The 23233-nt window shown below is 52.4% G+C and overlaps 1 protein-coding gene across 3 annotated transcripts in view; it reads left to right on the plus strand.

Moving 5' to 3' along the window:
* The window catches only part of Sim2 (SIM bHLH transcription factor 2), a 46526-nt gene extending 23555 nt beyond the window's left edge, over nt 1-22971 (plus strand). For all 3 annotated transcript variants that reach the window (XM_078044620.1, XM_078044621.1, XM_078044622.1), the window contains 7 exons: nt 175-260; nt 2377-2576; nt 6808-6914; nt 16729-16876; nt 18189-18357; nt 19041-19449; nt 21413-22971. In XM_078044620.1, coding sequence (XP_077900746.1) covers nt 175-260; nt 2377-2576; nt 6808-6914; nt 16729-16876; nt 18189-18357; nt 19041-19449; nt 21413-21855 — 1562 coding nt within the window. In that variant the 3' untranslated portion in view covers nt 21856-22971. The remainder of the gene's footprint in view (nt 1-174; nt 261-2376; nt 2577-6807; nt 6915-16728; nt 16877-18188; nt 18358-19040; nt 19450-21412) is intronic.
* The last annotated feature ends 262 nt before the right edge of the window (nt 22972-23233 follow it).

The raw sequence follows: 23233 nt of genomic DNA on the forward strand, positions 1-23233 counted from the left end.
AGGACAGGGCCAGTCTCTCCCCTCCTCACCCAGACCTTAGCAAGGTCTCAGGGTCAGGGTCGGGCACAGAGGAGCAGGCCTCTGACTGTGGCCCTGGGAATTTCATGATGCTGTGTGGGGGGAGACGGGAAGCAGGTGGGACCGTGGCCCATGGAACCTCGCTCCTGCTTTCAGAGTACGAGATAGAGAGGTCCTTCTTCCTCCGAATGAAGTGCGTCCTGGCAAAAAGAAACGCGGGCCTGACGTGCAGTGGATACAAGGTATGGAGGGCCCTGGGGGGACGGAGAGCTGGCCGTGCTCTGCACTGGGTGCTTGGTATTCCGCCTCACACTCAAGGATGTCTGCAGAAGGGAAGCCTCGGAACTGAACGTGTCATCCCCACCAGGGCAGAAGTCTCCAGTGACTGGCTCATGGCTGCTTCTGGGGCCCACGTAAGGGCCGGTGCTTTAGAGGGATAGTCCAGCCTGGCTGGCTTTCGTCCCATGAGACCAGAAGTGGCTGTGGCTCAGGTTAGACTTTTGCCCTGGTGCCCACAAGTTCCACTTTGCATGCTGGACAGTCCCACAGTAGCAGCTGCCCCTGTTGAGGATCCACATTCCTGGGCAAGGTCCCGGGCATAGTGAGTACTCAGAGCACAGAGATGTCCCTCATCCAGCGCTGGTGATCATGAGCTTGACAGTGATAACAGGGAACATTCTTAGGTGCCAAGTAGAGCTTTGCTCTGAGGTACCACGTCTGGTGAATAGTCACCCCAGCCCTTGCACGGGAGGGTGGCTGTCCTCGTTGTGTACTCAAGGAAGGGAGCAGAGAGGGAGAGGGATGGTGAGCCTTGTGGAGCCGGGACCTCCGTGCCCAGCCCCTGCTCCTCCTTGGCCTCATCCGTCTTCCAGACAGGTCGCTTGTTCTGGCTAATTCCAGCGTCTAGGAGCAGGTGACCTGCAGGGCCGGCTGGCAGTGTCGTTCCACAATGTCAGAGGCAGCTGACGTGGGTTAAGGGAGTCTGCTGTGCCCAGGAGCCTGTTACCCTTGGTCCTCTCTCTGAGCTCCCCACTGCCTCCAGGATCCTCTCTGCTGTCCTCCCTGAGAGGCCACAGCCATCAGTCCCTCTGCAGTTGGAGACAGCTAGGAAGCTTTTCTAGAAACATTTGTTCCTTTGAAGAGGAGGGAGGAGAGTGGGGAGAAGAGGAGGCATCTGTGTCTTTGTCCTCTCTTTCTGGAACACCCCTCCCAGCCCCTCCCAGCCCCTCCCAGCCCAGGGTCTTCCTTCCCCCCAGCTCCTCCCAGTGCCTTCCCTACTCCAGGCTGACCCTTCCCCTTGGCCCTCCTCGGCCACCCCACTCTGAGCTCTTCCCTTGGACCTTGACCCCCTCATTTGTTCTGTTTTATTTTATTTTTGCCCTATTAGGGATGGAGCCCAGGGCCTCCCACCGAGAGGCAAGAGCTGTACCACTGAGCTGCTCCCCCAACCCCTGCTCCCTCCCAGGCTCTAAGCCGCATTGGGCCAGGATGGGCAGCCACCAGCCCGGCCTCTCCCGGAGACATTCTTCAGGAGACTTGGCTCCTGACTTGTTTCTGCTGCTTATTGACGGTCCAGCTGTCTAATCTGCAGCAGAACATCACCTGTCTATCTTGTCCTCACTTCCCTGCTCAGTAAAATGGGAGAATAGACTACAAGGATTTGGAGATTTCTTCCAGCTCTACAGACGATGAATACCTTGAGGGATCCTGGAGAAAGGGTTTTCGAACAGAGAACTTGAAGGCTAAGGATGTTAGTCTGTACCACTGCAGTTACGATGATTGTAATTCCAAACAGAGGTTCCTGTTTGAACTTGGTGCGTTCTTGCCTACATGGTCTTTGGCTCTAACTGGAAGGCTTTTAGATAGCCACTCTGACTTGTTGATTATTAAGATCTTGAATTAAAATACATGAAATTAAAAGACATAAAAATGAAGATTTAAAAAAAAATCTATTGAAAGGATTCTTAATTTACTGGAGTGTAGGAGCATGTCAGGTGTTGCAGAGGACAAATTCAGTCCCAAAGGAAGGTGGGAAGCATTTTAATTACTGAAGCGAGCGTTAGTGAAACAAATGGCTGTCTTCTAAGGAGGTCTTGCTGTGTTCTCTAAGCACGACTCGCAGTGGGTTCCTTACATATAAACTCATCCTATGTCAGAGAGTCCTAATTTGTGACATTCCTTACTCATGGTTGACAGAATAAGACAGCCCTTATATTTTACTGTGACACTGTCTGCGAAGAAAGGCATCTGTCAGCCTATTGGCCACATACTCGGTAGAACCTCGGTTGGGGACGTTCCATGAAAGGAGTCAGGAGGAGTGGGTGCCACGGCCAGCTGACCTGTCCTCTGCTCCCCCAGGTCATCCACTGCAGCGGCTACTTGAAGATCAGGCAGTACATGCTGGACATGTCCCTGTACGACTCCTGTTACCAGATCGTGGGGTTGGTGGCGGTGGGCCAGTCGCTGCCTCCCAGTGCCATCACAGAGATCAAGCTGCACAGTAACATGTTCATGTTCAGGGCCAGCCTCGATCTGAAGCTGATATTCCTGGATTCCAGGTGAGTTGTGGCACCTGCCAACAGCACTGCTGTGACATAATGGAAGATAACGATGATAGAAATTGGCCCCAGAGCTCCGCGATGTTAAGCCAAACTATAACAAGGAGTAAGTCTTACTAAGAATGTGGATTAGAAAGGGATTTAGTGAAATCTAGTCATGAATGGAAAGAATTAATTCAGCTTTGGACTCTGGGACTTATTTTAATTAATCAAGTTACATTTGAATCATTTCAGCGGAGTTTGGAATGGGGATATGTGTTGTGGGCACAAGTTATCCTTTTCTGAAGGCCCACAACATCAGAATTATGTCTCGTCTCTCCGCCAAGCCGGTAGGATTTTAAAACCCATGGGTTTCCACACTGAGCAGGGTGAGAAGCCCTCAGATCCCCCACAGCCATGGCAGACTGGAGGCTGGGAGCAGAGAGGTCTCCTTCCCTGGGGGAACACTTGACCAGAGCTCAGCCAGTGCCCGGCCTGTGTCTGGGCTGGGGGAAGGGAGCGTGAGTGAGGCAGAGGCACACCAATTCTTGTCTCTGGAGGCTGTGCTAGAGCGGCCTCAGGTCTCTCCCAGGGCAGGCTGCTGGCCTCAAAGTCTTTGTACTTTTTATTATTTTTTTTTTAACTGAAATTTATTTTTGCAAGTAGTAACGGTATTTTTGTGGGGGATAATGAGATGTTTTTGCTCATGTATGGTCTTGAGGCTTTGGCTTGTGGGGCCCCTTCCATTTTCTTATCTGCAAAATGAGAGACCTGTCCATGCACTGGCTACCACAAGACTAGAGAAGGATGAAAATAGATGAGAGATGAGAAACAGAAAACTCAGAGCCTCAGCTGCAAACCCAGAGCCTCAGTTGCCTGCAAGGCCACCTTGTTTTTCATCCCATAGATTCCTGGACTGTGCAGGCAGGAATGAGCTGTCAGATCCTTCTTTTAACTTGGCATATGTGGCTGAGATTTCTAGGAGAGGGGATATATCCATTTTGGTTTCTATGTGTCCTGAAGCTAGGATTTACTGATTATATTCCCCCCATTTTTTTGTTGAAACAGGGTCTTTTTATGTTGTTCAGGCTGACCTTGAACCAGAAGTTCAAGAATTCCTCCTGCCTCAGCTGTCTGAGTAGTTGTGATTACAGGTGTGCACTACTGTGCCTGGCTACTACTTGTTATTCTTACTCTTTTACTTTTAAAAGACAAAGCTAGGTAGGGGCAGAAGGTAGAGACAGAAATGACTTGAGCTTACCATGATTGTATCTCAGAACCATCCAAGACAGAGGAGCAGCAAGAGGTGGTGTTAGAGAGTCACCATTATTGTCACAGAAACTGCAAGCCAAGGGCAACTAGGACTCTTTGGGGGAGCTGATGACACCTTTGAGGGTGGCCCAAGGGTGACAAATGCTCTCTTCCTGCCCTGCAGAAGGAGCCCCTGTGGGGAGGAGGCCAGGCCAGCGGCCTCCTGCAGTGGGCCATGCAGTGATAGGAGACGTCTTTCCCAATTCAGGAATCACTTCTGAGAGCAGGCTGGAAATTGGCTGTCCAAGGTCATTACCGAGGAAACTAGGGAGAATCCAACTACTCTCTCCCTTGTTTTGCCTCCTAATATTTCTCAGACAATTAAAAACAAACAAAAAAACAAAAACCGCCCTGAGATCCAGTGAATTCTCTAGAAGAGGAAAGAAGGGGTGTCCCAGAGGGAAGATGTGGAGTCTTTTCAAGTTGTTCAGCCCACACCACTGTGAAATGCAGAGGGTCTTCCAGCAAAGGGTGCAGGTGGTTAGCTGGAAGACAGGCTGCTTCCTGGCGAGTTCCTGAGATACGGCCTGTGGGGTACCAGTGAGGGCCTGTGAACCTCCCTGTAAGGGCTGCACCCCTGGAGAAACTAGAGAAAAAGGGTAAAGATCTCAAAGGCTGGGTGCAGTGGAGCACACCTCTAATCCCAGTGGCTCTGGAGGCAGAGGCAAGAGGATCGTGAGTTCAAAACCAGCCTCAGCAATTTAGTGAGGTGCTAAGCAACTCCATGAGACCTTGTCTCTAAATAAAACACAAAAAATTGGGCTGGGGTTGTGGCTCAGTGGTCGAGTGCCCCTGAGTTCAATCCCCAGTACCCCTCCCCCCCCCCCCCGGAAAAAAAAAAAAACTCAAAGGAGACTTCCTGTCCCCACCTAAGCCCTGAAATACTTCCCGCTAAGTATCAGGAAGCTTCTAGTAAAGCCTAAGGCTTTTCTAAACTCCTTCATGGAGGAGGGCTTCAGGGGCCAAAGAGCACTGGAGAATCCCTCGTGGTCACTGTGGTCTTGCTTTGGTTGCAGTTCCTATGGTTTTTGAAAGGCCTCTGGGTCAGGGCATAGTGGCTTGGGCTGGCCCAGTACTGGGGGGACAGCAGTGGCCAGGCTGGGTGGAGGCGTCAGCTTCTGGTCCAAACCCCAGGAGCCACAGCAAGGGCTTGGCCAGAGGCCCAGTGGCTCCAAGTCACAGGAGCAAGGGTGGTAGGCTTCAGGGGGCCCTCTGGCATGCTACCCAGGATGGTCCCAGGCAAAACTGAACTCGGCATAACCTGACATTAGGTACCTAGGGGTTTGTGGCACTTCATTTTGAAACTGTAGCTGGAGCTTTTGCTAAGGATGGGTGAACCCAGCGATGTTTGGGGTTTGGCAGATCCTTGTGACAGGTCTTCAGACACTAGAGGTTTGGAAAAAACCAGGAGGGCGTCTTGCCAAGCCCTTCCCCTTCCCTTTAATTTTTAAAGCCAGTATGTACTTTGATGAGAATCTCAATACATGTGTTTCTGATTCGTTTACACGTTCAGGGCCCTTGTTCTATAAGTTGACGTCGAGGAGGCTCAGAAGCCTCTTTCATCCCGCGCTGTGGAGATGTCTGTTTTTCTTTCTGGGGGAAGCCAGACATCTCAATTTCCTGCCACGTGGAGTTTGACTCCGATGGGGCTTGAAGTTCTAGGTGGCCCTTAGACAAGTCCCTTGAACCCTGAATGACCGGACTGGAGGCAGTAAAGTCTCCGTTCTCTGCCTCAAGCCCCGTTCCTTTCCCACCTTGTAGGAACACCTTGGGGATGTGCACAACAAATTGGGAGCCCCTCCTGGGAACCCAGAGGCTTCCAGAGATTTACCACCCAAAGCCCCAGCAGAGCTCAGCAGAAGGGGAAGCGGGCTCGAGAATGGTCGTGAGGTCATTTGCAGCTCATATTTGACATATTTCATACCCTGGCTAGTAGGTCCCTAGCCCAGTCCCTCCCGGGTGCCCTGGCCTTCCTGGGTGCTCCCTCCTCACTGCTGCCCCCAGGACTGATTCTCACCATAGTCTCACGGCCTTGAGAATCTCTTCCTGTCCTCCTCTTTCATCTGTCTCTGCATATCTGTCACCGCAACACTGGCTTAGGGCCACCCCCTCTAAAGGCACAGCTCCCAGCTCGGGGGCTGCAGCTGGGGAACCCAACCATTGCCACACACAGTTTCACCTACAGACAGAGCCACCCCAGGCCGTCAGTGCAGAGGTGGTCTTGGATGCTGACAGCTACTGTTCTTCAAAGAGCTGGAATGGGAAATTAATCTGCCCAGGGCTTGATGGAATAAAGAGGGGTGGAGTCCCACAGGCACTGGATAGAGGCTCCCATTTCTATGGAGAGCTTCGGGTCTGCGCTCTAGTCACAATATCCTCAGATGTTCCACTGCTCCTGGGCGGTCTGAGATAATCCTCTAGTGATACGAGGCTTAAACATCTGCAATTTTCCATAATTCCCATTAGTAGGAATCACCCAACTGCAGGGTCCCAGAGATCAACTGTGTCCATTAGGAGTGTCCAGCATGGAGTGGAGATTTAAGCAACCCAAGTGCCCGTCCACAAAATGCAAAACGTGATCTCTGCATGAAACAGAGGATTGCTCTCATCATAGCCTCTTCCTCCCCATGTCGGTATCAAAGTTCACTCCTATGTGCCCTCAGATAAGCTCACCCCTGAAAAAGCCCGCAGTCCTAAGCCATCCCAAACACACTTTGAGCCAGGGGTTTCAGAACATTCCTGCTCACAAATAGTGCTACATCCTGCACTGGGCGAGACTTCAAAGATTTGCTTCTTGTAAAAAAGATCACTCTCAGTTTCCAAAATCAACATTTCCCCCCTGAGCCTTTTAGCACTCGATTAGTTGGCAAAACCAATATTAGTTTAAATGAAAGGCAATCTGCAGAGCAGAGTGACTCACGGAGCTGCCGTCCTCCCCCAGGGTGACCGAGCTGACAGGCTACGAGCCACAGGACCTGATTGAGAAGACGCTGTACCATCATGTGCACGGCTGCGACGCATTCCACCTCCGCTACGCGCACCACCTCCGTGAGTAGTACCACCTGGGCCTGGGAGGCAGCTGGCCAGGGAGGGGGCATCCCTTGCCTGGCACAGTGTCCAGAGGAGCCTGAAGCCTCAGAGGGGCTTCCTCACAGGTGCCAGTTCTTGAGCATCCTCTCCAGAACCTGCTCATGAAGCCGGCAGGTGCAGGGTGTTGGGGAATTGCCTGGATTCCAGATTGTGGACTTGGAATCCAGCTTCTCTATGAAGTCTGCACTCCAGCTATGAATAACGGCAATAACCAGAGAAGAATTGACCCCTGAGCACTTAACTGTGGTCAGGGACTGGTTTAAGGGATTAAGCAGATTACTAACCCAGTGAGGGGGAGTCTTGTGTGCATGCTTCTCCTTCTACTGTTGAGGATGCTGAGGTCCAGTGAGGTAGAGCCACGTGCCTATGGTCACTCATCAGGGAGGTGGCAGATCTAGGAGTCAAACCTAAGCAGAGTCCAGTTGCTGAACCGCGACCCTGCTGGCGATGCTCAGGGAAGGACTACATGTTCCATGATAGAAATCAGCTTGGAATGAGTGAACAGAACAGTGTTTGATCGGCCAATGGAGGTGATTTGGGGATATCTGCATGTTTCAGAGGGGATGCTCCAGTCACCAAAGTATCACTATCAAAGTGACACTCCGAGTCCAAATGCAGCAAAGAATAATTTGGATGGAGTGGAACACCTCCTCCTCCTGCTGCTGTTTAGTGGGTACATACAGATGGTCAGAGGAGCTCAGTCTCCGGCAGAGGGTCCCAGAGGGCTCGTCCTCTGTTCTCGCTTTGCTGGGTTAACTAAGAGATGTTTGAGGACAAGTGCTGGTATCTTGGAGGTGGGCGGCAGGTCCCCGGGCAGCTAAGTCTGTAGCCACATTGTGCAGCGTAGAACACGGCATCACTCGGGTGTGGCTGCTGCTTTCTCCTCCCCGCGTCACCACAGGCAGAGGCTGTGGCAATCGGGACTTTCAGCTGGACAGACTCCTTGCTCCCGTGTGCACGTGAAGACTCCGAGTTGTGAACCATCCTTCCTTCCTTCATTCGTACCTTCCTTTCTTTCTTTCTTCCAAATCACAATCTCGTAAGCATCCCTGTTACTCTTGAGACCAAGGTGGGTAGGGAAGCAACAGCTTAGCATCTGGATGGAGTCCGTAGGAGAGCCTCACCCCTGAGGAGCTGGAAGTGGTTCTGCCAAGGGGGCAGCCATCCCACGGGCTCCTGGGGAGGAGTGTGCTGGGAGCTTCTGCTGCAGCATGGAGCTGCACGGGAGAGAGCTGCTCAGAGTGTGGCTGGACGCTGCCCGTGAGGCCTCCGAGCCTGGGTGAACCGGTGGCGTTGAAAGTCCTCACTTTTTAAATTTTCATTTTATTTGTGGGGCTGGAGATGGAACCCCTTTCCCTGAGAGAAGGTAAGAGGATTTGTGCTTTGGAAAAATCATGAAGGGTCCCAGTGACGCTAGTCATGTGACCCTGGCCAGGGCCAGAGTGGGCAAATCAAAGAAAACCAGAAAAGGCCATCGTGGCCATGATGGCGACTGTTCCGGGGCTCTGACGGAGGCTGGGGCTGAGCAGCTCTCGCAGAGACCAGGGGACAGCAACCCTCTTCCCGGGCTCGGGGAGGGCGAGCGTGTGGGATCCACCGTGAGCCCCGGTGACTGCCCAGCCTCCCCTCTGCCAGGGTGTCCTGGTGCATAGAGGGGCTGGCACCAAGGAGGCTGGGTGTTCACCCAGCAGAGTGCCGGGAGCCGACCCCGAACTCATGCCTCGCTTCCACGTCGAGACAAGCCCTATGCCTGGGTAGCACCAGCCCTCGGGGCAGCCATGACCCCAACCTGGCAGTTTACCCTCAGTGTCTGTCACTGTGACCAAAATACCTGACAAGGACTCTTAGAGGAGGCAAGATTCATTCTGGCTCATTGTGTCAGAGGATGCAGCCACAGGCAGCTGGCCTGAGGGCAGAAATGTCATGGGGGAAAGGCGAGGGGAGCTAGGAAGCTGCAGGGGAAGAAAGAGAGGAAGGGCCGGGGACAGGCAAACCCCTGCCCAGTGAGCGCCTCCAGCGGCTCCATTCACCCATCAGTGGACTGGTCCCTGGGCTGATCCACTGATGCGGTCAGGGTCCCCGGGATCCACTCACTGCCTAAAGCCCCGCCTCTGAACCTTGCTGTGGTGGGAACCAGGCCTTCACCAAGAGACTTTGGGGGTCATTCCAGATCCAAGCCCTAACCCCCTCCTCTCTCAGGCCAGACTCATCAGATAAAACAAGGACACATGGCCAGCAGCCGGGGTGGTGGGGTTGGGAATTCATGATGTGACACTTCCTCAGGGTGTGGTCCCAGAGGCTCCCCTTTCTTCCCCAGGCCCAGAACTGGGGCAGAAAGGCCAGCGCCAGGCCTCCTGGTCCCAGCTCTCCATCCCTGGGTCCAGATGCACCTGTTATATTTCCTTAAACTCCAGTTACAGAGCTTGGAGTACAGGGGCAGTTGTTTAGTTGAACTGAAACATGGGTGGGGAGAGGGAAATGAGCAGGAGGAAGAGTCTGCCTCCATGGGCTACTGCACGGGCGGCTCCTGCTCAGTCCCCGGGACTCTGGAGCCTGTATGGCCCCTGCCCCAGAGTTATGGAGCCCACAGGGAGAGGGAGCCGAGGTAGTTAGACTCCAGCCCCTGACAGTCACTGCCTGAGGACTGATCTCAGGGCAGGGCCTGAGGAGGGAGAGCAGGCAGGCAGCGGGAGTGGCCACCGGCTGTTGCCCAGGTCAGCCTCCCCCAGCCCCTCCTCAGCTCCCACGTCCCCTGGCCACCATCTGGGGCTGTGTGACGCAGTCCAGGCACCGGCCCTGCACCAGGTCCCCTCTCCTGCCAGCCCTGGCTCTCGACTTCCCTCTGTTTGGTGGGGCCACACCTCTCTCAGGGGCACTGTCACCTCTCTGCCTTCCTTGCCTGGGACCCTGTTGGCCAGCTGCAATGTCCTCCCGTCCAGCTCCTGCTTGAGGGCTGAGGGAGCCCCCACACAGCCAGTTCTCTGCACTCCAGCTGGGTGCCAGCGGCTGCCACCTCTCCTCCTGGGGCCCTGTGTCCAGCTGCTGGCCCCATAGAGCCCACCCAGGGACCCAAGTCCTTTCTTCCCTTCACCTCCTCATGGGGACTGGGCGAGATTGCGAGGGTGGCCATGACAAAACTTGCCGACGAGGTGGCCTAAGTGACAGACACTTATTTTCCCACAATTCTTAGACGGGAAGTCCAGGAGCAGGGTGTCGGCAGGGTTGGTTCCTTCTGGGCCCCTCTCCTTGGCTTGTAAGTAGCGTCTGGCCCTGTGCCCTCACATGGACATCCCCGTGTGTGTCTGTGGACCTCATCTCCTCTTCTTGCAAAGACGCCAGTCACATGAATGATGTGACCCCAGGCCTCTGTAGTCACCTCTTTGAGGGCCTGTCCCCAAGCACAGTCACGCTCTGAGGTAGTAGGGTGAGGCCTTCCACAGGGAACCTCATGGCAGGGGACCCGATCCCTCCTGCTTCTCACCCATGTCATGGGCTGGGCTGCCTCAGTCCAGCTGGCCGGGCGGCTTGGGGAGCACGTGAGAAGCCTGAGAAGGCTGAAGGCGTAACTTTGCAATGTGAGTTTTCAGTCTTGTCACATGGTGCTAGGGCTCAGGGGCCTGGCCCAAGAGGAGGCCCCCAGGCTGGCCTGCTATTCTAGCCTCCTGCCCTCCCACGCTCCACCCAGAGCTGCATCATGGCTGCTGCCGACCCGGCACTTGAGTCCTTTGCTCTGATCAGCTAGAGCCGGCCTGCTGGCTCTCTTAGGAACACAGGGACATTGGCAGCCTCTGCTGCTCCCCCTCCATCCTCCGCAGATGGCTGCAGGTACCGAAGGCCACGGTCCCACCCACCTGGGCTCCTTAGGACTTCGCAGTGAGAGGCACAGAGGCTCCTTCCTGCCAGTTGGTGAGGTTCCCTGAGCACAGGGACGGAGCAAGCAGCAGCCCCCTGCAGGACCAGAGTGGGTCGCTGTGAGGTTCCTAAGACTGCACTCTGCACAGGCCAGGCTCTCTGGAGACAGGGCCAAGGCCCTGCAGAGGCCTGACTGGACACGAGGGCCATAGTCAGCTGGCTTTCACACATTTTTTAAAGATGATCTTTATTGGGAGTGGGAGTCCATGGGGTCTGCAGAATCGCGGTCCCCAAGAAAAATAACTCACAGCCTTCCAGAAAGGCAAGTGTGAGCAAAAGCAGAGCCTGGCACTGCTGTCGGGAGGCCTCTGGGGTCAGTGTGAGTGGCACCACAGCCCAGGGGGGCTTCTGTGGGCCGCAGTGGCAAGTGGGCCTGGTGTCCCAGGGAAGGTCTCCAAGTGAGGCTGTGCCAGGTCCACCTCAGAACCTTCCATGACAACCTCACCGGAGAGACTGTGGCCTTCCCACCCCCCCCACCTCACTCCTGGGGACCCCAGGCACGATGCAGTCATCTGGCTTCAGACCAGAGAGGCCCCGCTCCCCCAGACACCCTGACAGGCTGGTGGGGAGGGCTCCGTGTCCGTGCACCTGATGATAGGTGTGGAGGGACACCTGGTGGGCTTCTGTGTCCATGGTTCAGAAGAATCGTGACCTTCCACAGGACTGAGAATTTCACCTCTTGGGGTAGGACCCTATCCAGAGTGGGCCAAGCCGAAATGACAGAAGAGAACGCAGGCCATGTCCCAGAAAGGCTTTGGGGCCTGAATGTGCAGTTTACGAAATTTTAAGCAGAACTGTTATGACAAAATCATAGGACATTAGAGTAACTTGTATAGAGCCGAGGAGAACACTCTCTGAAGGACACGCGGTAGTCATAAGCTCAGATGCTTAGGGGCCAGGCACGTAGCAGGAGTGGGCAAGTCAGTATAGGGCAATAGAAAGTGGCAGAGTCTGGGCTGGGGATGTGGCTCAAGCGGCAGCGCGCTCGCGGGTTCCAGCCTCAGCACCACATACAAACAAAGATGTTGTGTCCTCCAAAAACTAAAAAAAAAAAAATTTAAAAAAAAATCTCTCTCTCTTTAAAAAAAAAAAAAACAACCAAATACACAGGTGGGTGACTTATACAGAACACAGGTTTATGAAACCCATGGTTCTGAAAACGGAGAAGGGCAAGATCAAGAGGCTGCTAGTGGCAAGGGCCTTCTTGCTCTTCCCTAGGAGACTCCTCTCTCCCCTGGGTTGGCATGTCTTCTTCCTGGTCCCTCTACCCTCCAACTAGCAGGTGTCGTGTTGGGAGGTGGGGGAGATTGTACTGGGAAATGGAGACCTAGTCCCAAAAGATGGGTTTCATCACCAGCTACATAATCTCTGGAGTCCCACCGGGTAGAGGAGGACCATGGGGGGCACAAGGACTGCTTGTCCCATTTTTTCCCAGCAGGGAAAGGGATTCGTTTCCTGCAGCTGCTGTAACAAATTGCCACAAACTGGGTAGCCTGAAACAACAGGAAGGTATTGCCTCTCCGTTCTGGAGGCTAGAAGTCTGAAGTCAAAGGACCGCAGAGCCCAGCTCCCTCCAGAGGCTCCAGGGGAGGGCCTTCCCGCTTCCTCAGTTGTGGGTGGCCCCATGTGTCCCTTGGTTGGGGCCACATCACTCCAGTGGGCCTCATGGTGACTCCTCTGCGTGTCTTACAGGGACACCTGCCGTTGGAAGTGGGGCCCACGGACCTTGTCTTGAGATCTGTCACTTGCTCACATCTGCAAAGACTCTTTCACACATCCCTGGTTGTGAGGATTAGGATCCGATATCTACCTCTTTCGGGGGAGACACTGCCCATGCAATCCAGGACGGGCATTGCAGCATCCTTTTCTACCTTAAAATGTAAAACGGAGATGGCGGGCTGGGGTGGTGGCTCAGTGGCAGAGCACTTGCCTAGCACATGTGAGGCAGTGGGTTCGATCCTCAGCACCACATAAAAATAAATAAATAAGTAAAAGTCCTCATGTCCCTCTACAACACACACATATAAAAGTTGGTGAGGTGGTGCAGCCTGCAGTCCCAGCTCCTTGGGAGACTAAGGCAGGAGGATCGTAAATTCATGGGCAACTTATCAAGACCTTGTCTCAAATTAAAAATGTAGAAAGGGCCAAGCATATAGCTCAGTTGTAGAACACGCCTGGGTCCAATCCCTGATACTGGGAGGTAAAGAGGAGTAAAAGAAAAAACATCTAAAACAGAATAGAAGTACGCCCAGACCTGCGGGAGGAATTCTAGAAGGACCAGGAAGGCTGCCTGTTTCCCTGGACAGTATATTTATGGAACTAGAATTTCTATCCCAGCATGGGTGGGGGAAAAAACAGGACTAGGGGCTTTCATCTAAGCATGGATCACGCAGAATCCAGGACGTGGCCCATGGTGGTGTTGGAGATGCCACACACCGAGGGGTGCAGCGCGGGCTTCTGCCCTCGGGACTCATGGTTGAGGGGATACCTCGTCCACCACCACCGCAAGAAGGGATTTACTTTATAGTTCTGTAGCTGGGATCATTTCAGACAGCTAATCAAGGATGACAGACTGGAGGGAGAATTGATGCAGACCAAGGAATGTTGTGACTAAGTGTCTAGGATTTCGATTTGGATTGATGTGTTGACTATTGCCATGGGTCATAGGGAAGCAAAAAAAAAAAAAAAAAAACAGAAAATAAAAAAACCAAGTATCTGGTTATTTGGTCTCTGTATCTAGCCTGATCATAGCAGAGTCAGGAATTAGACAAAAATGATAGTCGGGGAAGGTCCGAGATAATCAGGTCTCAGCAATTTCTGTAATTTGATTCTTAAAATATGCGGGATAAACTGGCTTCATTTTATCCAGCTTGACATGGTTACGAATAGTTTTTTGGAGTGTTGTAAGAAATAAGAGGAAGTAAAGTATAAGATCAGAAAAAAGAAAAGCTCAGGTCGTATTCCCATGGTGCTTTACAGGCACTGCTACGCATGGATTTTTTTTTTTTTTTGTACTGAAGATTGAACCCAGAGGCACTTACTCACTGAGCCACATCCCCAGCCCTTTTTTGTATTTTATTTAGAGACAGGATCTTGCTAAGTTGCTTTGGGCCTCACTAAGTTACTGAGGCTGGCTTTGAACTCGAGATCCTCCTGCTTCAGCCTCCTGAGCCACAGGGGTTACAGGTGTGCACCACTGCGACCGGTCTAGGCATAGATTTTAAAGTCCAGGAGACCAGCAAGCATTTCTGTTAAAGAAAGAAGAGTCTAGGACTCCAGTTTGTTTAGATGGCATCTCTTGGTTATATGGGAGCCATCAACAAGTTGGCTCACCCCAGAGATGGCTAAGAGAACCTTCTGGAGGCCACTGATTCTTCCTCCCACAGTCCCATGTGTCCTCAACCGCAGTTTGTGGTAATGGAGTAAACAAGGCAAGGCATTTGGAAAGAGCTGGACGTAGAAACCTTGGGGATTTTTGTTAGTTCATTTGGGGTTATTATTGCTTAAAAAGCAAGCCCCCAGGGGAGAAGCGCTACAAAGCTTCTCTCAATCCTGCCTCTGTCTACACTCGTCAGCGCTGATTTTGCCCCTGCCTTGTTGATTCTGGACAGAAAGAGTAGGCCTCTACACCGTCCCAGAGGGAGCTGCCTCTCCAAGGGGATGGGATGGCTGTTACACAGCAGGACTGTTCCATGTGTCCTTAGGATGTGGCCCTGACGGATGTGGCCCTGTATTTCTAAAACTCACACCTCCTTCTTGTTGAAAATCTAGCAAATGAAGAAAAGCTGAAATGAGGAAAATGCAAATTACCTGTGGTTTTACCAGTCAGAGACAAGTGAGCAGGTACTGAGCCCGTCATCCGTGTCCGCCACGGCAGAAATCTTCACACAGGGCCTCATCCTCCCAACAACCATATGACGTAGGGCTAGGGTTATCCTTCTTTTATAAACGAGGAAACTGAGTCACAAGAGGGTCAGTAGCTGGTCCAAGATCACCGTTGGTGCGTGTGCAAACGCATGTGAGTTCATTCTTTCATGATCAGGGTTCTGCTCTGTGCACTCCTGAATCTCGTCTTAACACTATGTCATCTGCATTTCCCACCGTACCACAAATTCTTATGAATCGCTGTTTCAGTGGCTGCATAGTACTCCATAACTTATTTACCCTTTCCCTCATTGTTGGGCAGGTAAATCTCCCCAAAACTTTCTTCTTCCGTTTTAAGCAAATCAAATCTCTTTGTACATTAGTCTGTGTTTACATTGCTCATAATTTATTTCCATTGGATCAATTCTTGGAAGTAGAAACGTGGAAGGGGATGAGCCACCACATTGCTTTCCCAAAGGATCAGGCCAACTCCCTTCCATCGGCACACAGAACACCTTCTCCAGAGATTAGCCAGATTGCCTGTTGCTATTTCTTTTTTTTTTTTTTCTCCTTTAGATAAACTCACCTTTTTAACCGTTTCCGTGGTTTTCGGTGAGTGCTGTGCTGCCGTAACTTTTTTCTAATTCTGGAATATTTTCAAGGTCTCCAGAAGCAGCCCAGTCCTGTTACCGTTCTTTCCCAATCCCCCTCCCCCTTCAGCCCCTGGCATCTGCACATCTGCTCTCTGTCTCTGTGGACTTGCCTCTTCTGGACACTGTGCTGATTTGATGGATGGGCTCTCTATGAGTCAGTTCAGTGAGTTGAACACATGTTCATTACTTTGCCCATTTGTGTTTCTTCTTTGGTGAATTATTTGTTAATGTCTTTCCCTTGTATTGCTTTCGGGGTCTGAGTGTTATAAATTGGTAGTAACTCTTTATATATTAAAGTTAATAACTCCTTGACTATCATATTTGTAGCATTTTTTCCTTCTGCACCAAAATATTTTGATGGGGGTGTTAAAGTGGAAAGAAAGCACAAATGGCAGGGAGAGCCCGGGGAATGTTTGGGTGGGGACGAAAGGGGGGATTTGTCTTGTTGGTACAATACTACAGCTGAATTTGTGAGGTGGTGCTGATAGCCAGTACAGTCACAGACTTAGCCTCTTTGGTCTCTTCCCCAGATCTCTGCTCAGGCGGCTGCTAGTTGGGGGCCTGGTGCTAGGCCTACCTTGAGAAACAGGAATGTTCTGGAGCTGGGGGTGGACAGCTGGGGTGGAGCTTTACTCTTTCCATTCCCCACACACAGCTTTTGGCGCTTGCCTCCCCCTCCAGGCCTCCTCCATGGGCCTCCTGGAGAGCTGTAAGGGAGAGTCAGTTTGTGGGTCCACTGAGGCTTTGGGTGAGCTGCTCAGCACTGAGGTTTGCCCCCATGCATAGAAGATGGGCCCACAGGCCCAATTTTCAGGAACTATGTCACCAAGCAGAGGACTTTGGAGCAACACAGGAAATGAATTGGCCCCAAGAAAGTGGGTAATTGGGAAGAAAATTTTAATGGCAACAGAGTAGCAAGCGATTTCGCTGTGAATACACAGTGTCTGGGTATCAGCAACATTTGACTCCTAGCCCAGGCCCCTGCAGTTACTTTGTTTTGTTTAAATAACTACATCACTCACCCCCTCTGCCATTAAAGATTGGGGGGATTAAGACATAACTGTGACATGTTGGATTCTAAAAAAGCGGATGGACGTTTCTGCCCTGCCAGGTACCGAGTTGCCGGGGCTGTTCCCTGCAGTGGAGCAGTGCTGTTCACTCGGGGGTCTTGGTGGACTCCTTGAGGTTGCAGGCAGCAGCTGGGTGTGAGTGCGTGTGTAAGCGTGCCTCACTCTTCCATCAAGTTCAGAGGGGTCCTTGGCCCCAAGGCCCAGGATGCAGGTCCTTGGTGGGGTGGCATCCCAGAGCGGGGCCCGTGGACTCATGTCACCCTGTGCTTGCAGTGCTGGTGAAGGGCCAGGTCACCACCAAGTACTACCGGCTGCTGTCCAAGCTGGGCGGCTGGGTGTGGGTGCAGAGCTACGCCACCGTCGTGCACAACAGCCGCTCGTCCCGGCCCCACTGCATCGTGAGTGTCAATTATGTCCTCACGTAAGTCAGCCCTATTGTTCCTCCCCTTGCTCCTCCTCCTGTCCCTCATTGCATCGCTCCAAAAGTGTCACCTAACGCTCTGTCTCTTTCCAAAACTCTTCATTTGTCTCCTGTTTTGTTTTTATTTGAACAAAATAAGAGTCCAGTTTTGGGGGAGGGTCCAGATTTTCCCACGCTCAGCAGAGAGGAGTGAGTGCTGGGGGGGGGGGGCCTCAGATCCCAGCACAGAGCCCAGGTGGAGGGTTGGGGGAAGCCCCCACCTTGAACAGGGTACAAAGAATGCACATCTGGATCAGGAATACAAGCTCACATAATCCATGTCCACAAACCTGGATCATCGTGAATGCTTCTACGATTTGGGACAGAGGAAATCTCTCATTTCCCATCCTCTATCCATATAGCCTGTTGCAAATGACAGAGAATACTGAAAACTCCCAAAGGTCAAGTTCAGTTGCAAATACATTTAAGGCCATTGGAAGCAACTGAACATGAGTCACTCTGCCCACCAAAGCTATTGTGTATTAAACCACCTTGACCCCAGGCTTAGTCCTGTCCCCCAGCACCCCAGAAAAGAGTCCTCATTTGTGTTCTAAATGCAGTGGTGGGGCCGGGGGTGCAGAGCACTTGCCTAACCTGCGCAAAGCCCTGGGTTTGATCCTCAAATGGAAGGGGGAAAAAAAAGGCAATGAGGAGTTAGGTTCCAGGTTCTGCGCAGAGCGACCGCTGGGTCTCTGTGTGTTAGCTGCACAGTGGTCCCCGCAAAACTGTAAGGGAGAAATGATTCGGCCTAGTTATTATTCTCGAGCACCGAGGTGTTGGCTGGACTTGGGGGGCCGCCTCTCCTTCCAGGAACAGGATGCTGAGCTGGCTGCCAGGATGCCGACAAGGCCAACTCCAGGCTCCCGCTTCCCGGGTGCTCAACGGGAATCAGCCGGGTCACAGATGTGCACCAGGGATGAGATGATGTGATTAGTGGCACTTTGGCCCTCCCTTTTGCCTTGACAGCCTTAGTGGCCCACGATGTCCCCAGGAATCGTGTTTGGGCTGTATGGGATTGGAGAGGGCTGTTCTGACCCCCCTCGATTCCTGCCAAATAGCACTAATCTTGCCAGCATTCCTGGGTCACCCTCGTGGGGCTTCAGGCAGCTTTTATCACAAGATTGAGCTGTCCTGTCCTCAATTGCCACCCACACCCAAGCTCAGTGAGAGGATGCGAGGAATTTGGAGAAGGCACTCGCTCAGGGGACAGAGCCAGGGAAGCCGCTGTTCCTCCACCGCTCCTCCTCATGACAGGCCTGCTCTCGCTTTCCAGGGACGTCGAATACAAGGAACTTCAGCTGTCACTGGACCAGGTCTCCACCTCTAAGTCCCAGGACTCCTGGAGGACCACCTTGTCTACCTCACAAGAAACTAGGAAATTAGCTAAACCCAAAAACACAAAGATGAAGACAAAGCTGAGGACATACCCTTACCCCCCACAGGTAACCCACCGTGGTACGGGTGCAGCTGACGTCTGTCCCAGGGGCTTGGGACACCCTGGGTATGCTAAGGAGTGACGGCCCTCTGAACACGTAGCTGGATATCTCTACAGAATGCAGCGGGTCCCCAAGGATGTCCTGTCCATAGGGTGGTGACATAACTTGGGGACAGCTGACATCCAGGTGGACTTGTCAAGAATAGGAACTAGAAGACCATCGGGAGGGCACATGAACCTGTGAGCCTCCATGTAAATAGGGGTTAGAAGCATATCACATGTGTCATGTTTTCATAATATTTTTTAAAAATGAAACCCCTTATTTATTTTTTTAGTTCTAGGATGGAACTCAGGGGCACTATAACCCTGAGCTGCATCTCCGGCCCTTTTTATATTGAGACAGGGTCTCACTAAGTCTCTGAGGCTGGCCTCAAACTTGTGATCCTCCTGCTTCAGCCTCCCAAGCAGCTGGGTTACAAGTGTGCTCCCTCCCCTCCCCCTTTTAAAGCACTTGGTGTTCTGTCAGATAGAAGAAGCGTCCATGTGCATTTGGTATGTTTTTAGTTTGGGGTGGGGGTCTCTTTCCATCCAGGGGGTGGGTCGCTGGGGAAGGCCCACCTTGGCATGGGGCAGGGACATGGCTTACCCACAGCCCCTCGGCTGGCCTCCATCCGTCTTCTTTCCATGCAGCAATACAACTCCTTCCAAATGGACAAACTGGAATGTGGCCAGCTGGGAAGCTGGAGAACCAGTCCCCCCGTCAGTGCCCCGGCTCCCCCAGAACAGCAGCTCCATTCAGAAGGCAGTGACCTTCTGTACCCGCCGTCCTACAGCCTGCCCTTCTCCTACCATTACGGACACTTCCCTCTGGACTCGCATGTCTTCAGCGGTAAAAAGCCAATGTTGCCAGCCAAGTTCGGGCAGCCCCAGGGATCCCCGTGTGAGGTGGCACGCTTTCTCCTGAGCACGCTGCCAGCCAGCGGCGAATGCCAGTGGCATTATGCCAACCCCCTAGTGCCTAGCAACCCGTCTCCAGCTAAGAACCTTTCCGAACCGCCCACCAACGCTGCCCGGCATAGCCTCGTGCCAAACTATGAAGGTGGGTCCTGTTGGCAGGCGGGGACGCCGCGGGGAGGACTGGGAACGGCTGGGGGCTGTGGCGGTAGGTGGTGGTGGGGGCAGACAGAAACGGAGTCCTCAGGGTTTGGGTGAACCTTGCCCTTCTCTGCTCCTAAGTACAGCTTCCCTGCTCTCCTGTGCTTCACAAGAGAGAGTCACCTGTGCCTCGTGCACACCAGTGGCACTATAAAGGGGACAGGGATCTGAGCATTCAGACTCCATATAAATTCGGCATCCTCCACTCCACAGGGAGGCCTGTGATTTCCAAACCCCCTCCCAGGTTTTGAGAACCCCCAGGTCCAGTTATTTATTTATTACTTATTCTTGTTTTGCTGGGCTGGGGATCAATAGGTCTGTTGTTTTACACGATTACTTTTCACTTTACCCCAAAATGATCTTGAGAGACAAAGAGGCTTCCAATTTCCTTCTCATGCTGCTTTCAAAGTGCAGAAAAAGAGTAGTGATAACCCATGGGCTCAGGGACAAAAGGGCCACTCACCAGATCTAGAACAAATAACAAACTCTCCAGGCCTCAGTCTCTTCATCAGTCAGATGGGATCATAAGCCATGTGATGTGTCTGCCTTGACTTGCCAGTTCAAACCACAACAAAGATCAGAGTGGCTTTCTTAGCCTTCTCCCCCTGGTGGCAGGTAAGCAGTCCGTAGTGGGGTGCCACCAGTTGCTCAGGACACTGGCCAACTCCTTTGACTTACTGGACCAACCCCAAGAAGAGGGTGGAAGGTGGGGACTGAGGGTTAGCTGCAGGAGATGTATACCTGATCCACCCAGACCTGACAGAGGCTCAGACTACAAACCAAGATGGTGTGACTGTCCTGCGGCTGTTACTAGGATAGCGGTAAATGTAGATGATGCGCCCAGGAGGGTGATAGATTTCATACAAACCTGAGATTTCGTGGGAGAAATCTAACTTTCTTGATGATCATGAGGAAATGTTTTTCAAAAGTAGACAATTTAAAAAGGACCACATCGGCCATCAGGGCCTGCCACCCTGTCTTGGGCCTGGGCCTGTCCTAAGAGCCAGATATTCCTCAGATTTGTATTCCCAGTATCCCCTGGTCACTGGGTCCTTCACAAAGCCAAGAAAAACAAAGTGAAGGGTTTTGACAATAGTGGACAATATTACTCTCTTGAGATGGACTTAAAAATAATTGTTTTTTCTTTGGGGTTCAGTATTGATATGATACACAGAATTTGATTTTTATTGATATTTCATTGATATCATATTTTATTGATATGATACACAGAATTTGATTTTTATTGATATTTTAAAAGTGAAGGAGGTTAATAACTACCTGCATATCATAAGCTTGGTGGGAGGGGGGGACACCAAAGATGTTAATTTGAGGCAATTTGTGATCAACTTCCTAGTCATTTGGGTATTAAAGGAAGACAAAGGTCCTCATAAAGTAAAAAGCCCAGATTGCTAATTGGTGTCAGGCATGTAATTGAGAAGGCTGGTTTAATTATGATCCTCTCAGCAGGATCATAACAGCGCCTCTCGAGGGATAAGCAAAAACCAGGGTAGACTGGAGGGCCCTTGGTAGCCTCTAGACCCCTGATGTTCAATAAGGTGGCATTAGCCGGCAAGGCCATCTACGGACATGGAAAAGCGGCCAGTGCTGTTCAAGAAAGCACCCTCTTCCCCACCAAAGAATAAACAGTTTTTAATTTCGGTCACCATCGACGTACCCTGGTGTGTTGCATTAGGTACATGAGTCCACACGAATCCCACCTGTTTTTAACACGGCTCGCAGGACATTTGCAATTGCCCCTTGTGGTTGCACAAGGCGGGCCTGGAATGCACGCGAGAAGGACGGTGGCAGCCCGAGGGTGGGGCGCGGGTGGCCGAGGGGTGGCGTTGCTTGGGGCAGGCCCTTCCCTCCCTGGATGCCAGCATCTAACGTATCGCCTGTCCCCGCAGCGCCCGCCGCCGCGCGCAGGTTCGGCGAGGACACCGCGCCCCCGCCGCCGCCGCCGCCGCCGAGCTTCCCGAGCTGCGGCCACTACCGGGAGGAGCCCGCGCTGGGCCCGGCCAAGGCCGCCCGCCAGGCGGCCCGCGACGGGACGCGGCTGGCGCTGGCCCGCGCGGCGCCCGAGTGCTGCGCGCCGCCGGCCCCCGAGTCCCCGGGCGCGCCCGCGCAGCTGCCCTTCGTGCTGCTCAACTACCACCGCGTGCTGGCCCGGCGCGGGCCGCTGGGGGGCGCCGCGCCCGCCGCGCCCGGCCTCGTCTGCGGCCCCGGAGCCCCCGAGGCGGCGGCCGGCGCGCTGCGGCCCCGGCACGCAGGCCCCAGCGCCGCCTCGCCGCCCGGCGCGCCCCGGCCGCACTACCTGGGCGCCTCGGTCATCATCACCAACGGCAGGTGACCCGCCGGGCTGCTCCGCCCGGGCAGGGCGGCCGCAGGGAGAAGCCATAGGCCAGGCCTTCTCTGGTTCCTCGTTCACAAAGTGCAGCGGAGGAGAGGGCGAGCTGTGCAGGCTCCAATACATTAATTTATACAGAGACAACGATTTTAATAGAACGCAGCCGACCTTGAGGTGTACCCCCGTGGAGAGGACCCGGCGCAGCCCGAGGTCGGGACACGGCCGCAGTCCTTCTTCTCCAGGGGCCCATCTTCAGACAGAGCCCAAGGTCGTGGCCTCCGACGTGTGACCTCAAGCTACCCGGCGCCGGGTCTCGGTTTCCTCACCTTGAAATCCAGCTGAAGGCATCGAGCCCGGTCTCTGATGCTCAAAAACTGGGGCTTTAAGGCATCGCAACTCCATAAATACACTTTAAGGAGGGCGACCTCGCCCTGGCAGCTAGCATGCAGGAAGAGGAAGCCTACCGATTTCCGAGCCCTTTTTGATTCTTAGGTACAGGAAGAATGTGATCATTGTAAGTCCCATGAATAGACAACAACTCCACTGTCTTTAAAAGTCATTCATGATTTAAAAAAAAAATTTTTTTTTTTTTAGTCCTTTCTTCAATACAAAACAAGCCAAGACCAAGGGGGTGTGTGGCCATGGGTGTGCTTCCCAAGTACACGGTCAAGCTCTTACTCCCTCTTCCCTTTCCTTATGGACTCTTGGTAACACCAGGAATAGCACCTTCAGAATATATTGAATAGGCATTAAATGCAAAAAAGAATATATAGCCAGATATTTTATGAGAATGACCTTGTCAAGCTTAATTCCACAGCAAAGTCCCTGTCCCACACAGATCTATAATTCACTAGGCTCGTGTTTGCTACAAGTAGTGCTAATGAAGTTAGTTAAATTGCATGTGCAATATGGAAAACTGTCATGGACTGCACCTTGTAGAAGACAAACTTGCTTCAAGGATGTAATGAAAATGATGGACACATTTTAAGCATTTTCTGCATTTTATACATAGCAAGAGTGCTTCATATGAATGTGTCATGTGTGTAACAGGTGAACAGAGACCCTTTTATAATGCACCCGCAGTGTTTTCAAAATAAACTTCCAATACTTTTGGTTTCACTCTTATGATTTTTTTTTCTTAAAGATATCACCATTGGATCTGAGGGAATAGATGCATTGTGCTACCACCTTTCAATTTGCTCTGCACTAGAAACAACTGTATCCCTTTGCTGCTTTTTCAAAGCTTATTTAGGAAATTCTTCCACCTTTCTGAATAGAAAGAGGTTTTCATGCTTTTAACTCATCCTTCTAGAATCAAAGTGAGAATGCATGAAGTGTTCTCACAACGTGAACTGATCTTTTGCCAATCCTACGTCAGCAA

Source organism: Ictidomys tridecemlineatus, chromosome 3 (assembly GCF_052094955.1).
Source record: "Ictidomys tridecemlineatus isolate mIctTri1 chromosome 3, mIctTri1.hap1, whole genome shotgun sequence".
NCBI classification, from domain to species: domain Eukaryota; kingdom Metazoa; phylum Chordata; class Mammalia; order Rodentia; family Sciuridae; genus Ictidomys; species Ictidomys tridecemlineatus.